Source organism: Pollicipes pollicipes, unplaced genomic scaffold (assembly GCF_011947565.3).
Source record: "Pollicipes pollicipes isolate AB1234 unplaced genomic scaffold, Ppol_2.1 Scaffold_4740;HRSCAF=5597_pilon_pilon_pilon, whole genome shotgun sequence".
Classification (NCBI taxonomy): Eukaryota; Metazoa; Arthropoda; class Thecostraca; order Pollicipedomorpha; family Pollicipedidae; genus Pollicipes; species Pollicipes pollicipes.
This window is the reverse complement of record NW_023596545.1, coordinates 12,876,466-12,891,844: the sequence shown is the minus strand read 5'-3', so window position 1 is coordinate 12,891,844 and position 15,379 is coordinate 12,876,466. Positions and strand designations below refer to the sequence as shown.

General features: G+C 49.2%; 1 protein-coding gene across 1 annotated transcript; it reads left to right on the top strand.

Annotated features, from left to right (window-relative positions):
* The first annotated feature begins 290 nt into the window (after positions 1–290).
* LOC119097936 (uncharacterized) lies at positions 291–15,110 on the top strand. Its single transcript, XM_037220878.1, has 6 exons — positions 291–422; positions 504–621; positions 7,334–7,400; positions 9,952–10,113; positions 14,070–14,159; positions 14,642–15,110. The coding sequence occupies exons 1-6, from the start codon at positions 291–293 to the stop codon at positions 14,859–14,861; spliced, it is 789 nt and encodes a 262-aa protein (XP_037076773.1). The 3' UTR covers positions 14,862–15,110.
* The last annotated feature ends 269 nt before the right edge of the window (positions 15,111–15,379 follow it).

Below are 15,379 nucleotides of genomic sequence, written 5' to 3'. Positions count from 1 at the left end.
GGTCAGTTTTCTATCCTTCACCTTTTTGCGGCCGCCTTCAAGTCGATTTGAATATTTTACGTGTCAAAATCCCACTGTCGTCTTTCAGCAGTCGACAAGAAGGCATTCGTTAAATGGTCCTTCCGGCTTTTTATTCCAGGTCCGTATCAGGACCACATCGCCGATCGCCGCGCCGCCAGGGAACTGTGAGTTGGGCTTTTGTCGTCGGATGACGCTGCGATCGACTGCCGCGGGCAGGGGCAAGCGGGTGCCGCTCGGGCGCGGGACCGGCCGTGCCCCCAGTATTCGTGATGACCCGCACAGAGCCGGACGGGAAGGAATTGGGCGGCCGCGTGGCGGCCATCCTGGCGCGCTGCCGGCAGCTGCACGTGGAGCCGGCCCAACTGCGCAGCCTGTCCGGCTACGACCGGCTGCAGCGGGCAGCGAGCGGCAAGCAGCCCCGCTGGCAGCCCTGGCTGCTACCCGGCCTACTAGCCATCCTACTGGCCGTCTTCGTCCACCAGGAGCTGTACACAGTGCAAGGCCTGTCGCGGCTCATCTTGTGGGTGGAGGGTCTCGACGTGGAGAATGAGCCGGTGGGTACAGTGGCGAGCATGCAGGGCTCCAGGGTGCGCGTTCGTCGTGAGGTGTTCGCTTGTCGTGTTACAGTGCTGCTCGGTCAGGAGGGCCGCTGCCGGTGTCGTGCTACAAATACGTCACGCGCTTCAAGCGGCGTGCTTCAGGCAGCGTGATTGAAATGTGCACACCAATTAAGGCGGCCCCTTGCGCAAAGCGGCACATCCACGGTCTGTCACGATCGCCGTGCAGGCTCACATCCTTGCTATGCTGAGGCGTAAGCCGAGCGCTCTGAAGCATGCGTGTAATTTGCAGACAGCTTTCTTTCAGAACGACGATCTGAAATTAAGAACGTTGCTAGCAAGCATCAACAATCCCATAAGTTTATGTTTTTTAAAAGCGATCTACAGAGCTGTTTACTAAAAAGTTAGACGAACGAGGGTCCGGATTTCATCCAGCCTGGCTATCACTGGATCATGCCACATGCAGATCACGCTGCCACCGGGTCATGCTTCAGAAGAGCACATACATACATGCATACATAGATACATACATGTAGGCATGCATGCATGTACACACATATACATACATACATGATACATGCATGCATGAATACAAACGTGCATATATATATATATATATATATATATATATATATATATATATATAGACTGAATTGTTGCGTGTTAATGTATTACCCCTAAATGGTGATTGAGTAGGAGGCCGTTCATAAATTGCGTTAAGAATTGTTGACCATCTTTTATCATTACTTCCCTTGGTTACGCACATTTTGCGCTGGTTGAAACATCCTCCCTGGTAACCCTCAGTTAATTGCAACGAACCAGAACAGTAACATTCGTTTAGCCTATAAAACTAAGCTAGAGATGCGAAACAAATAAGGGACGGTCTTGCTGGCAATGAGAGGTAGCCAACGGGATCGTACTGTAAGATTTTGATTATTTTTAAACATGTTTTTTAAATGATTTGCAAACGCACCTGAGCGTAACGTCACTTTTTAACAGTCCCACAACACTTTCTAAAATCTTCAACACCCTCCCTTGTTATACTTCCGTTACACTTCATCAAAACTCTCCCTCCCTGCATACGTAATGTAAGTTATGGACGGCTCCTGAGACCTGGAATTCTATTTGTAGGCATATATATATATATATATATATATATATAATATATATATATGTATGTATATATATATATATATATATATATATATAACTACATATTTATTTGAACCTAATATACGTGCCATTTTCCAATTTTAAAGCTATGTTATCATTACGTTACCACTAATTTCTCGTGCATAACCATGACATGCACTCGCATGTGCACTTGCGCTTAACCCCCCATGCACTCAGCCAATAGACGTACGCACCCTGCGTCCGAGCTTACTTTTGGACCCCACAACACCCAACGCCGTTCGAAGTTCTGGCCCAATCACGGCGAAATGCCCTCCCCCCCCCCCCCCCGCCCTTATGAGCACACAGCCCGCGTCTGTCCCAACACCGCCTGGTGCAGAACAGTTCACTGAGTTTGCATCAGATCTGAATCTGTTGTATGGCCGATGTTAACATCAGGCTGGGATCTACATTTCGATCTCTTTTTATGGAAAGAAGTAAATGCGCTTTTTTGGAAAGGTTATGCTCTCAGCACCAATCCACACAATGTAACATTGCATAGACACGCGCCCGGGCGGCCGGTTGGATAACCTTCACTCGGGCAGGAGGCAATTTGACCACGCTAAAATCTTAAAAATTCAGACAGCTGGCAATACCAAATTCGTGGGATGGGTTGGCCTGTACGTGAACTTACTCGTGTCAAAATTTGAGATTCATACCTGGGGACAAATAAGGTCAAACAAGGTTAAACTCCAGATTGATGTTTTAAGTGCCCCCAGACCTCATGCAACCGCCGCGAAGCTGCATAACTGTTCTAGCAAAAGGTCACTAATGTCATTGGCCTTTCTGACTTTTATGAGGCCAAGGTGACCAAACACCTACGACATTGCTCCTGTTTTGTCATTCACCAGGGATTTGTCAAGCACCAGGGATTACGCCAGGCGATATATTACTAAAATATTATTTTGGCATGGGTCATTTTTAGTCAGTGATCTACTCTGATCATTAAAGAATCCGTGGAACGTATTGGTGCGGTTCCTGTTGTTAACAAATTGGAAATGAGCATCAGAAACTACCTTTTAAAACGAAGCTCTCGGGTAAAAAAGCAGGCTAGTTTTGACCTCGTTCTGACCTCAATACCTTTTGTCGCCTAAGAAACTATATCAAATACCTACGCCTTTGTCTAACATTCCACTGTTGCATCACATTAAGCTATTCCCTAGAAATGCCCTTCGGTGACAGCCATGGCCCGTCGTTTACTTGCCATAAGTCAACGACCCTACAAGGTATATCAATTTTTTACCGTAAAATATCCGCTATTCAATTTTCTATAGCTAAACAAAGTTTGGCGTTTTGCGCTGTTGCGCTTCGACCTCCGGAAATCATTCTGGAAAAAAAAACCTTTGGGGACTCAACATGTCCCTCACCCGAGGGCGTGTTGAAATCTATCTGACAACCAAGACTTCGTTCTAAAAGACGGCTATACCAAATTCGGCGAAAGACTCTTGGCGACCTTTTACCTGATGTGAGCGCCTTGCACTCGGTTCACTCCGTACCATGTCGTACCATGGTGTTGTGTTGCGCGTGAGTGCCGCCGCCATTAGCTACTGGAACCTTTCGTCCTTTTGCGGAGGCCTTATCGTAGATGCTATCACGTGCAATTAAATGTGTTTCCTGTGTCAGACAGCGGCCGAATGTATGCTCGTCAAAGGGGACGATCTGATTCACATGACTGCTTCCGGTGAATTGTTTATTTGGGGAATCGCAGTCAAACTTGTGATGAATTTCAGGAGAGCAGAGTGAATCTAACTGACTCACCGCATTCTGAACAGCTGACTCCAGCTGACGTCTACAAAAAGGGCAACAGCTGCGCACAGCATCTACAGCGCTTTACCACAGAATGTCTGGAAAGATAACGTCAGGTCATGTAAAACGAACTCAAGCAACATATTTTCCATCTCTGTGTACCTTTACGCGCGACTTCCGAGTGGGACCGATGCAGGCAGAAGCGCTTCATCCTTCACTTCCAAGGGATAATTTGAGGCGACTAGTTCTCGTTGTCTTGGTTCATGACGCGACGGTTGGAGGGCTAATTTGACTCAGTTTTCTACTTGACTTGTTGCTTGACATTGTCCAGGAATACTTTCGCAAACGTCGTGGGCTTTGATGGCGTGTTGTACGTAGCTACTTCACACCTCCATCACCACTGGACTAAAACAAATATGCGCCGAGCTCATGATACGTGACGAAGTTTTCATTTTCCACATTTTTACACTGCAGGGCTTTCGGAACGAGGTCATTGGCCGTTTACCTGACAGGAACCTGGCGACCCGACACGAATTTTAAACTTTACGTTCTGGAGAACAGTGGTATCAAATCAAGCTAGCCTAAATTGCATTACGACGCATCAAAATATCGGAGATGCACCCGAAACACTGAAGCTGGTTGCAACAAACTATGCTGTTGGTGGTGGTGGGGGGGGGGGGGGGGGGGCGTTCTTCAAACGGCGAGATGGACCGAGGTGTGTACGCAAATGGAGCATTTGCCACCTGATCTTGCAGGCCATATGCCAGCTGCACTTTGTGTTCAGTAACTGTTAGTCATGCCTTTCTGTCGTCATTCTGTCGTGCTGTGTCGGCTTGGGCGCCTGCTGTTCACGGTGTGCTCTGATTTTGTGTCGTGCCACTCCGGGGAGGCTCGGTGGAGCATGCGGCATTAGTACACATACAGCAGGTAAATGCTAGCAAATACCAGCCATACGCACGTTGACTGCTGGAGAAGAGGTGCTGTAAATTGCAGCGTGTCAAATGCGTGAGGCAAAGTCATACGAGCCTGTTCGCAGTGGCGCATCTCCATCCTTGTTTTCTGACTTCAAGTCAACCATCCACGACTCGTGAGACACTCCTTGCGTGATGTCGTTCCGGAAACGTTGCGTGCTCCTTTATTTAACCAATGCCTAATGGTCGTCTTTTTTGCCTGGAGGTATGAAAAGATTACCTTGCCGTCTCTGACACCTCATTAATGAATACAATAACATCGACAGATTTTTTCGCTCCTTCATTGGTTTTTCTTCAAACATACCGACCAAACAATGAGTCGTTCAACACAACAACCAGCATTTCCTCAGTGCCTGTCAGACTTGGAAGGCTGGAGAACATAGGAGGAGAGCACCAGCCGTATCAGCTGTAATATTGTTCCAAGGTCGAGAGCTGTCAGGTCCCCGAGTTCAGCGAGGGCTTAAGGCATGAGCCGTGCCTAAAACCGTTTGGTTCGAAAGTTACGGAAAAATCTCCTGATTTCCTTGATATGTTCTGCTTTATCAGTAGTTTTGCCTGCCTATCTTACAACCCCGAAATTTGAGGTCTTAGAATGGGGTCCTTTTTCATGCGAGTATGTGATAGTGAAACCTTTCTTATCGCATTGTAGTAGTTCATAGCCGTACGGGCGAAGATGAAACAGAAAATAAACAGCATTTTGTTAGTTCAAAACTTGCTGAGTTTAAAAGCCGCTTTTTGAAAACGCACTGTCCTGTCCTTCAGTAATATCCTATATAATTTATTCTAATTCCCTCTGAAGAATAAAGAGGCTTTTTTGCCAATTATTTCAAGCTACATATGCCATAACGCTATCGTGGGAAGAGCGCCAGGCGTTTGACTACTGAAGTAAAGGGAAATAAACTTTTTTCTCTAGGGGAGTACGCTAATTCGTAGCATGCTTTGGCGAAAACCATGCAACATGTCAGTTTCATTCCGTTAAGCGTATTCTATCTTCGAAAGTTTGCTAGCGTTTCTAGCGTCACTGCAGCCCGTATCTCACCTAAGAGCACTCGGGCTGGGTGAGGAAATAAATACTGCTATTTTCGCTTGCAATCTGTGTGGACGGTAAAACGAATGCTGTGGGAGACCCTTCACCATTTTACGCGTGTTATTGGCCGGTCCATGGCGCCATCAACGAGCTAATGAATGCGCCCATCCGTGTCAGGTGCTACTAAACGCATTTGACTGGCGGGCGCCTGCTTAGAGACAACATTTCTGGCATCGATTATTTGTCACGGAGACTGCTTTCGCTCTCACAAAGGCGAAAACAGTTTTCGCTGCAGGCATGCCTGCGGCACCATCTGTATTGTATTATAAGTGTTCACTTGTGTGTTCATTTGTATTATATAAGCACGAGCATCACGTAGCGATCTCGTGGGCCATGTCTGCGCACTCGGCCGAAAACCGCGTCACCGGTTTTCATATAACTGAATAGATGGTGAGCCGTGTATGACATTTCCGCGGTTTGACCGTTCCACACACTTCAGTGCCTCTGTGCGGGCCAGGTACACACAGCTCTGTAATGTAATGCATAACATTTTGGATTACGATGCGTATATATATATATATATATATATATATATATATATGCAAGTTCATGTACATCAAGTACATATACATTCAAACATTTCAATTACCTTGCATATATATATATATATATATATATATATATATACGACCAAAGACAGTTTTATGGCAATATGCTCATTCTGCAGCTCCCAAACATCAAAGCTTGGTAGACGGCTTATAAGCTACACGAGATCCCAGTTATTTGAAGGAAACTGGGGAAATGATGGGGACCCGGTAAAGTGAATACTTACAGCCGATAGCGCCGACATACAAAGGAAAAACAGCAAAAGAAGTCTTGGGCTGGGAGGATAGCGAGGTCCACAGGGTGCATGAACACTCGGGCCACACTCTTTACCAATGTCAACACGCCGTGTTTGTCCCTGTTGTGGTTTTGCCAGGCCATAGGGCTCCACATATGATGCGATTTTGGAAACCCCATTTTGACGCCCTTGTCAGCGGACATGCCCTGGAGCCCCCCAAAAAAAGATCCTAGTGTCCGTTCCAGGGATGCCATAAGCCTGGAGCCCTATGGGATCCCGGACACGCCCGTAGGGTCCAGGCGCATACCATCATGTCAGTGCTGCCATACGCGCGTGTAGAGCTGGTCCCCACTCTGGAGAGCGGCCCTAATTGAGGTCACCGAGCTTGGAACTGGATGGGCTGGTCTTGCCTCAAACAGGTTTCCCCGTTTAAAGCACTAGTTGTGAAAGTCGATGGGATGGCATAAAGAGCCGCTGCACAGAAGGCCATGCTTACGGTCGGTACTACACTGAGGAAGTACACGCCGGCAAAACGGGGACTGCACCCTCGAGCACTGGAGACCTATTCATAGCACAAAGTGCGGTGACATCCGAGACCACGCCCACGGAACTGCAAAGGGAGCACGCTCATACCACACTCAGGGCTGCTATGGAGACCACGCCCAAACTCTTGGCCGCACCCCAGTTACACGGAAGGCCGTGCCTTCTCTAGCATCGCCGGCTCGAATTTGGGCTCACATGCAGGCAAACCGCCATGCAAGCGCATACTGGGTGTTTTTCGGCAATGCGCGGTCGCAATGCTGCCGCTACAACTGACTAGCGCAAGTGATGTCAGGAGTGTGCGCCGGGATGTTGCCGCTGCTCTCACTTGCACATGTGCTGCGGCCAGTTCGTGCTGGAGATGTTGTTACGGCTGCTGACGCGAGCTGTGGGGTCGACAGTGCATGATCGAGATGCATCCGATAATGGCCGACCTGACGGCGACGCCAAACAACTGCAGGCAGGTGCTCAGATGTGCTGGACGTGGACCGGGTCTCCAACATCACTCCGCAAGAGTTCGAGCTCAAGTAAGCAAAGCTCAACTGTTGACATGGTAAAAATAGACACAAACGCCTTCCGTATTAGTAGTTCTATTCTGATCACGTCGCCTTGCCTCACGTCCAGAAACTCGTATGCGTACATCAGAAACCCGATCCTTGACCTATCATGTTGTGAATCACACCGGATGGTAAGCTATTAGGCCCTAGATACGTCTTGGAACTCACACAAATGTCTTTAATGTTTATAATCCGTTGTTCTCGAGGGCTTAGCACGCAGACTTATTGAAGAAGCGATCCCATCTTAGTTCACGGACCACACCGCCAAAAGCATTAAACCATTGGGTCTGGACAGGCTCGGCGATTTAGGTCTGCGAAACAAAAGATTACGATTTATGTTTTCGGCAACCGTGACCGAAATATTTCCAAAAGAAAACACTTTGCGCACATGCTGGGCAGAGCGAGCCTGACTACCCACCCCCGTAGTTTCACGGTCTACCTCCACTCCATCCCAGAGACGGCGCAGCTAGCGGCCCTCGAGGCCGCGAGGTCTCGGAAGAATTGACATTGAACTTTTCTCGATCGATTTCTGGCGTAGCAGTGGGTTGGACAGTGTTTGGAGCATATTGCGATGTATAGATTATGCATTTGTCTATGCTGTGCAGCTGAATTCATGCATTTTTCCTCTGTCGATATCCAACATTAATCAGGAAACATATTCAAAAACGAGCGCATCGGTGGCCCGCGTCCGAACGTCCGAAACTGGCTGCGCTCGGGCCCCACACGTGGACCCACATATGAACTCACAAATTAACCCACACATGAGCTCACTTATGAACCCACACATTAACCCACGCATGAACCCACACATTAACCCACGCATGAACCCACACATAAACCCACACATCAGCCCAAGCAAACGACTTTTATGGCCTTCATCAAATGGTGTTGATCACGTATCGCCGGACTGCCTTGATTTGCCTTGCAGCCTGTTTTTGCCTCGGGCTTGTTTCCCGACCGTGTGGTACATCCTTTTGCAACAAAGAAATTTCACATCCCAGAGTGTCAACGGGAAATGTTCTACAAAGTCGGCAAGCGGCATTGCCATTAAGTACATGAATCCGCGCAAAGCGTAGACCATCACACAACCCAGCGTCTTCCCTGTCCAACGTTTTTCTTCATCGTTAGGCTGAATATTGCGCTAGATGTTGCCGGAAGAATGCGCTCCGGTGCGAGTGGCCGGCGTGTGGCGCAACACCTGCACCAGTCCAGCTACCCTGGGGCAGCGAGCGTCGCTGCCTCTGGCGGGCTCGCGCGTAGTGCACCCGGAAGCGCTCACACGCCTGGTGGCTCAGCTGGCGCCCGGCGGGAGGTGGCGCCCCATGAGCGGAGAGCTGACGCTGACGGTGTGGCCACCCGCTGGACGGCTGCCTGCACTTTAAGCTGGGCTTTCGCCTACGATCTGCAGTCGTCCCCCCGACTGGAGGCAGCGCTATTTCCGGCACTGGCTGCTGGATTGTCCGGTGGGGACGTCGGGCTGTTAGATCGCTTCATTGGGTGGTAGACGGCGATGAATCGTCTCGGTACAGATGAATGTGTCCGGGAAGGCGCTCAGGGCGAGTGCCTGTACGATCAGGGCGCGATTCCATGGTGAGGTTTCGCTCCAGAGCCCATTAGACCCAAGGTAAGAAGCTCATGACTTTCCCGGTGTTTTGTGGCCCATGACCGCACAAGTTCCCTTCAAAACCGGCCAGTCACTCGAGGACCCCAAGGTGACTTGCATAACGCCACGCACACTCGTGCAAAATAAATATGTGGATTCCACCATCCAGTGCAGTTATGAAGGAACAGAGCGATCACCAGCTACAACGTGATGTGACGTACTCTGGCCAAACGCCAGCACACCTGCGGAGCGGTCTGGTCTGAGCGGAGCGGCGCAGGCCGGTCGGGACAACGACGACGATTAGGGTACTTATCTACGGCTCGACTGGATTGCAAACACGAACATGCATTATCTGAGTCACGACAGCGACCAACGGGTGCCGGGTCACCGAATGCTTTGTCGCAATGTTATGGCGGGGGGAACTTACGCCACTTGTTTTTGGCTTCCTCGCCTAGCTACGACTCTCAATTTGATGTCCGACTTTCGCCCTCATTGCCCACATCGTATCACACGTTAATACTATATACGCATCTTGTCCTGATCACCCAGTGTATATATATATATATATATATATATATATATATATATATATATATATGCATACATATAGCTGCACCCACAGGTTTACGCCGGTTTCAGTTGCTATATCTGCGACCGACCTGTCGCCCACGCACATTTACATATTCAGATGAGGAATCGTTTAGTACCAGCCGCTCCTCAAAAGCCCTTGACTGCGTCTGTCTATTTGTGCCATTGGGGCATTTGATATCACAGCATCGTGTTGAACGAAGCGGACTCACACAAAGGCAGTATGGCTGTTTTACCATCCTGCTTTGCCATCCTGCATCACGCCAGACGAGTCGACATCGGGCGGTGTCCGGCGTGTGACCCGGCTGACCTTGACCCTTGGCGTCGCAGGTACGCGTACTCGGGCCGACCCGTCATCATCACGGACGGCACCGCCAACTGGACGGCCCCCGCCGTCTTCAACTTCCAGTTCTTCAAGGAGCTGTATGCGGAAAGCTCGGGGAGACTCGCGGCGGACAGCACGGAGAGGGGCTGCCAGTTCTTCCCATACAAGTGAGCCGCTCCCGGAGAGCTTCAGTTGGCGCTGGTCATGACTGCACCCCGGACAAAACTTCAGAACAGACAGTACAGGACAGATGGAACTTCAGGTTTGCAGCGGTCTGAACAGTTGGTAGAGTGAGATCACGCACGATGATTTTCTGAGACGCTGAAGTCATGATGTGAACACGTGATCATAACATGTTTGTGACAGAACCTCGGTGGTGTGGTTTGGACCCCGGTAAGTTCGAAAGGTAACAGAATGGTCGACGCAGGCGGTACGGTGAGAACTGACGCCCCTGCCGGTGATCCATGGACTTCTCATCCCCGTCATCCATCTCATCAATTTTTTACGCGCATGAATGTCCCTGAAAAACTGAAAATGGATGCAAAAAGAAGTGACAGATACGCAACAAAAATGAGATTGAAAACATGCAATTATGTTATATGCCCTATAAGCAGCTCCCATCACGCCAACGTAGATTTTCCGTGAGCGATTTTGAGTTGACCCCCCCCCCCCCTATTGCGATATCCTGCGTGCATAAGGACGCGGGAAGGGGGCTGGGGGCAGTGGGTGCAACTCACCTCCCAACTTGCAGGGCCTGTAGAGGCTCATGCTGGTCTGTCAAGGGTAATTCTGAACCGTAAAGAGATTATGGAAGCATGTAAAGGCTCATTCTGACCTGTCGAGGACTTATTCTGGCCTTTTAGGACCCATTCTGACCAAAGAGGGCACTTCTGAGCCTATCGAGGGCCCATTCCCGGCCTGAACGAAGCCCATTATTAGCTGTGAAGAACCCATTCTGGCCTGTAAAGGCCCAGTCTGATCCGTAGAGGGCCTAACATTAACTGGATGGCGTATTCTGGCCTATAGCGGGCCCATTTGACGTGTAGAGCGTCCTGTATTGACTGTCGAGGGCTCATTCTGGCCCGTACATGACGTATTCTGGCCAGCAGAGGGGCCCATTCAGGTTCGTAGAGAGCCCATTATTGACTGCAGTTTCCCATCATGCTGGCCTGTAGGGGACCCATTTTGCCTACAGATGGCCTATTATTGACTGTGAAGACCCAATTGTGGCCTTTAGAGGACCCATTCTGATCTGTCGATCTTCTATCACCGACTTTGGAGGGTTCATTATGACATGCGCAGGGGCTCCTTCTGGCTTGCACAGGGCCCACTATCGACTGTACAGTGCCCATTCCGGCCCGTAGAGGAGCCATTATTGGCTGAGGAGGGGCCATTCCAGCCTCTAAAGAGTCCACTCTGACTTATAGAAGGCCAATTATCGACTATGGAGGCCCATACTAACCAGCCGAGAGTCTCTTTCTGGCATATAGAGGGGCCCTTCTGGCTTGAAAAGAGCCCGCTCTGGCCTTACACGGGCCCATTTTGACTCGTAGAGATCCTATACTGACCTATAGTGGCCCAATCTAACCTATAGGGGCTCCATTATGGACTGCGGAGCATCTCGCTGTAGCATCTCGAGCATTATTTAACACCTAATCTCCTCAAAATGGTACGTTTAGTTTACATCTTCAGGTACGTCTCTTACCGCTTATGCTTATGAGGTGGCGCGGCCAGGTACCAGGTGAGGAAGACTCAGGAACTTAAAATGCCGCCACCAGGATTGTCTCTGCTATTAAACATGGCCAGCTTAGCTCACCGACTCTGGGGCCTCTGGGCTGGCCCGGATTGCTGATTGTGTAGGAAAGAGGAAAGTCATGAAAGCGTGTAAAGCTCTGAAAAGCAAGGGATTGCCCTCCCCCTCCGCCAACCCTGGCCTCTCAATCTCTTTTAAAGCCGCGTTCCTCTGTTTTATTGAAAAAGGCACCTCTCCCTGTCAGGGTCTCTCTGCCTGGCCAGTGCCGACGGACAGTCAGTAAGGGGAGATATCCTGATCGCGCCACGACAGCATGCGTTCTGCAGTGGCTCAGAATCTCTCATTTCAGAAGAATTGTTTGGACTATAGTCTTCATCTGTTGTGTCAGTATGTACGCAACGTTTCGGGCATTTCATTATCCGGCCGTGGTCAGGTTCGTCAGTCGCGAACCAAACTTGACAACGGCCAATTTTTTTTATAGAACAATTGTTTGTTAGCTAGATCCTGGATAGAATACACCGATTCACCCCAAGGAGAAGACTCGGGTTTTGATGCGTGAGTGGGTGGCAGCCGAACACCACCCAGACATCCTCAGAACTAATGACAGCTGACGCCGGCCTGAGCGGAAGCTGACCGAAGTGCTTTGTGCATGGGCTTTTATGCCAAACGATGACGATTGCACGAAAATTGCCATTTGGGATGAAGTCCATCCGCAATATTCGCCTCCTACCGGTACTGACTGACGCCGCCCTTGTTCGTGTGCATATAGCGTATACGCCTTTAAGGTGTGGTCATTCTCGATTTACATGATCCTGTGGGTTGGAAAAAAACGATGCTACTGGACGGCTATTCCAAATAATATGTATATATATATATATATATATATATATATATATATATATATATATATATATATATATATATATATATATATAGTCTTCGCTACACCTCACTTCGGTCAAACACCTGTCGGGTGCAGTCAAAAAACATTGGACGAGACAACCGCCTTCAGCAGGCCGTGTTTCATTCAAACTTGTCTTCCAAACACCTGTCCTGGAGCTGACTCTGGATGATGTGGTGAACTCAAGCTTTGACAAAACGTATGCCATCACCCCCCGATAAACTTAACCAGTGCCAGAGCGCCAGGCTCCGACGTTTTGAATGCGCTTGCAAAAACCGCTTGGGTAAACATGGAAAGTCATTATGACACCGCAATAAGATAGTCAGAGTTAATTCACTCGCAAATGAAGCATAGCATTGACTGACCGGAACTTTGGCGTCGAATAAGTGAGCAAGAGTGGTGTTAGCTCCTCAGAGCTATTTCGCTTATTTGTAGTTCTATGCTGTGGCCACGCCGAGCTGATGCCTCAAAGTACTGAAAAGGCAACACGTTTCATGGTTGCGGGACCAAGAAATATAATTCAACGTGGTATGAAGGTAACGTGGTATCTTAACCAGGCCATGCAAAACTGCTAAGGATAGATTCTGGCATGACAGTCCTATCGAGAATACACCTGTGCGTACATGTGGAACAGTCCACAGCTGTTCGATTGTTGGCTCCGGCACAAGTCTCAAAAGAACGGGAAGGATAGTATTGTCCAATTCGTAGACTATCATATTTGAATACATAGGCGGGATAAGGACCTAATGAAACAACGATGATTAAGCATAAGCATAAACAACGGCCAGCGACGTCCGCGTAGCGGCACGCAGCACGATTACGACGTCTGTTTCACTGGGTGCCTGGAAACTCCGTACACCGCACAACGCAACTTGGTGCGCTCACGTGCTTACGCTCCCCTCTGGCATGCAGGTAGGATGATAGGTAGGTAGGCAGATTTTCGTGACACAGCATATCTCCTGACACCCGGCATTGTCCTGGTCAGCTCAGCATCTGAAGTCGTCGGGATGCGCTCGATGGTGGAACGCTTTGGAGCAGACCTCAGAATAGTTCAGATCAGGGACAGGAACCGGTGGTAGTTTGACCGTCACTTCCTCTGTCTTTACCTACGGTATCAGCCCACATGAGTGACCTACCCCATATCAACGACCTAACCTTGTTCAGCCTCGCCTGGATTTTCACACTGGTGGTGTAAAACATTGATATGTCGTTCGGTTGTACACATGCGTCTCAGCTGTTCTGAATTGAACGGCTTTCATCTTTCCCGCAGCAGCAAGGCCCAGTCCCGTTATGTTTCAAACGTCAGTGCCATAGCCCCTTCACGTTACACCCCCCATGTTCACGGCTGTCGACTCCAAACACTCCAAAATGGCCTCGGCCCCAGCCTGAAACACACCACGCCGCAAAACGGCAGCCGCTCCGTCCGCCGTCGACTCGCGGACGCTCATGTGCCGCTCTCCGTGCTGCAGGACTGACTTCGACGGCCTGAGTGACGTGTTCTCCATGTCGGCGGCCCGGGCCAACATGCAGAAGGGCGAGGAGCCGTGGTACATCGGCTGGTAGGGTCACCTTCGCCACCGCAGCGGCGCCGGCGGGGCTGACCGCGGCCGTGCGGCCAGTTCTGCACGGCAGCTCAGGCTAAGCCCTGTTTTTACTTTAGAATTCAAGCCTGAGGGACACGTAGCTTAGTGGTTTGCAGAACAAAATCTGTGGTTGTGGGATTTCCAGTGGATGTTCCTTCTGAGATACAGCTGCACGCTTTATTATTAGTATCCTGAATTGGGGAAAAATACACCAACAAGGTAAGGAAATTGCTGTTACAGGTCTGTTTCAACGTTATGCTGACTGATGCGTCGGATATTGGAAGCATCTGTATGCACCTTAAGTGTGCCTCATGTGTGTCAGTAAATGCTTCGGTGAACACTTCGTGGGCGCATAATGCATGGTTAACGCGGCAACGTTGCCAATTTAGCGCTGCTTAGGGCCAAACCGAAATATTCATCCACCGGAAGATTCGAGCCCAAGACCTTCTGCTGGGCAGGTCTAGCTGCGACTCGGCGGCGGGGAACGAACTGCGCCGCCACTACACCCGGCCTTACTTCCTGCCGGAGACGGCCGAGTTGAGCCGACTCGACTGGATCTTCATGGGCACGCCCGGATTCGGCGCACATTTGCATGTTAGTTGCACAGTCACTGTTGTCCCGTTGCAACATGTGTTTGACACATATAGCAAAGGACTCCGCCACCCTAGTGGAATTTAACATTACGTCTATGGGCGTCGCATACAGAGACAGACCCTAAATCTCCGATGAACCCTCCTAACTTTGATCCAAGAAGGAAACCCAGATTTTTTTGTTTTGGGCAGCCGTAGCATGATAATAATCATGGACAATTACCATCCCAAGCAGCCCATCCTTAAAACACTTCCTACTAAGCCTACTTAAGAGACCGCCCTGTATCGACTGTCCGGTATTGCGGCAGCCATGCTGGATAAATTTAATATAAGCGCAAAAATGCCAGTATAACATGAGCAGAAATGATGTTCCTTTGCTCAATCTGAAAGATCTATTACACATACATACCCACGCAAATGTACACATATAGCATATACATGTATACACACATCATATATATATATATATATATATATATTATATATGCATGCTTGCGTTTTGCTACTTTGGTATTGAGAGTTGTACATGAAACATCTATTTCTGGTGCGGTCCTTCATCAGAGATGGTAAGGACCAGCAAAACAAAGTCAGAATGCAAGACGTTTG

What these genes read in the sequence shown, in the direction of transcription:
- LOC119097936 (XM_037220878.1), top strand. Translation starts at nt 291, where the DNA reads ATGACCCGCACAGAGCCGGACGGGAAGGAATTGGGCGGCCGCGTGGCG. An exon ending in CTCCAGGGTGCGCGTTCGTC is followed by an intron (nt 622 to 7,333) that starts GTGAGGTGTTCG and finishes AAACAACTGCAG; the next exon opens with GCAGGTGCTCAGATGTGCTG. An exon ending in CCGCAAGAGTTCGAGCTCAA is followed by an intron (nt 7,401 to 9,951) that starts GTAAGCAAAGCT and finishes TTGGCGTCGCAG; the next exon opens with GTACGCGTACTCGGGCCGAC.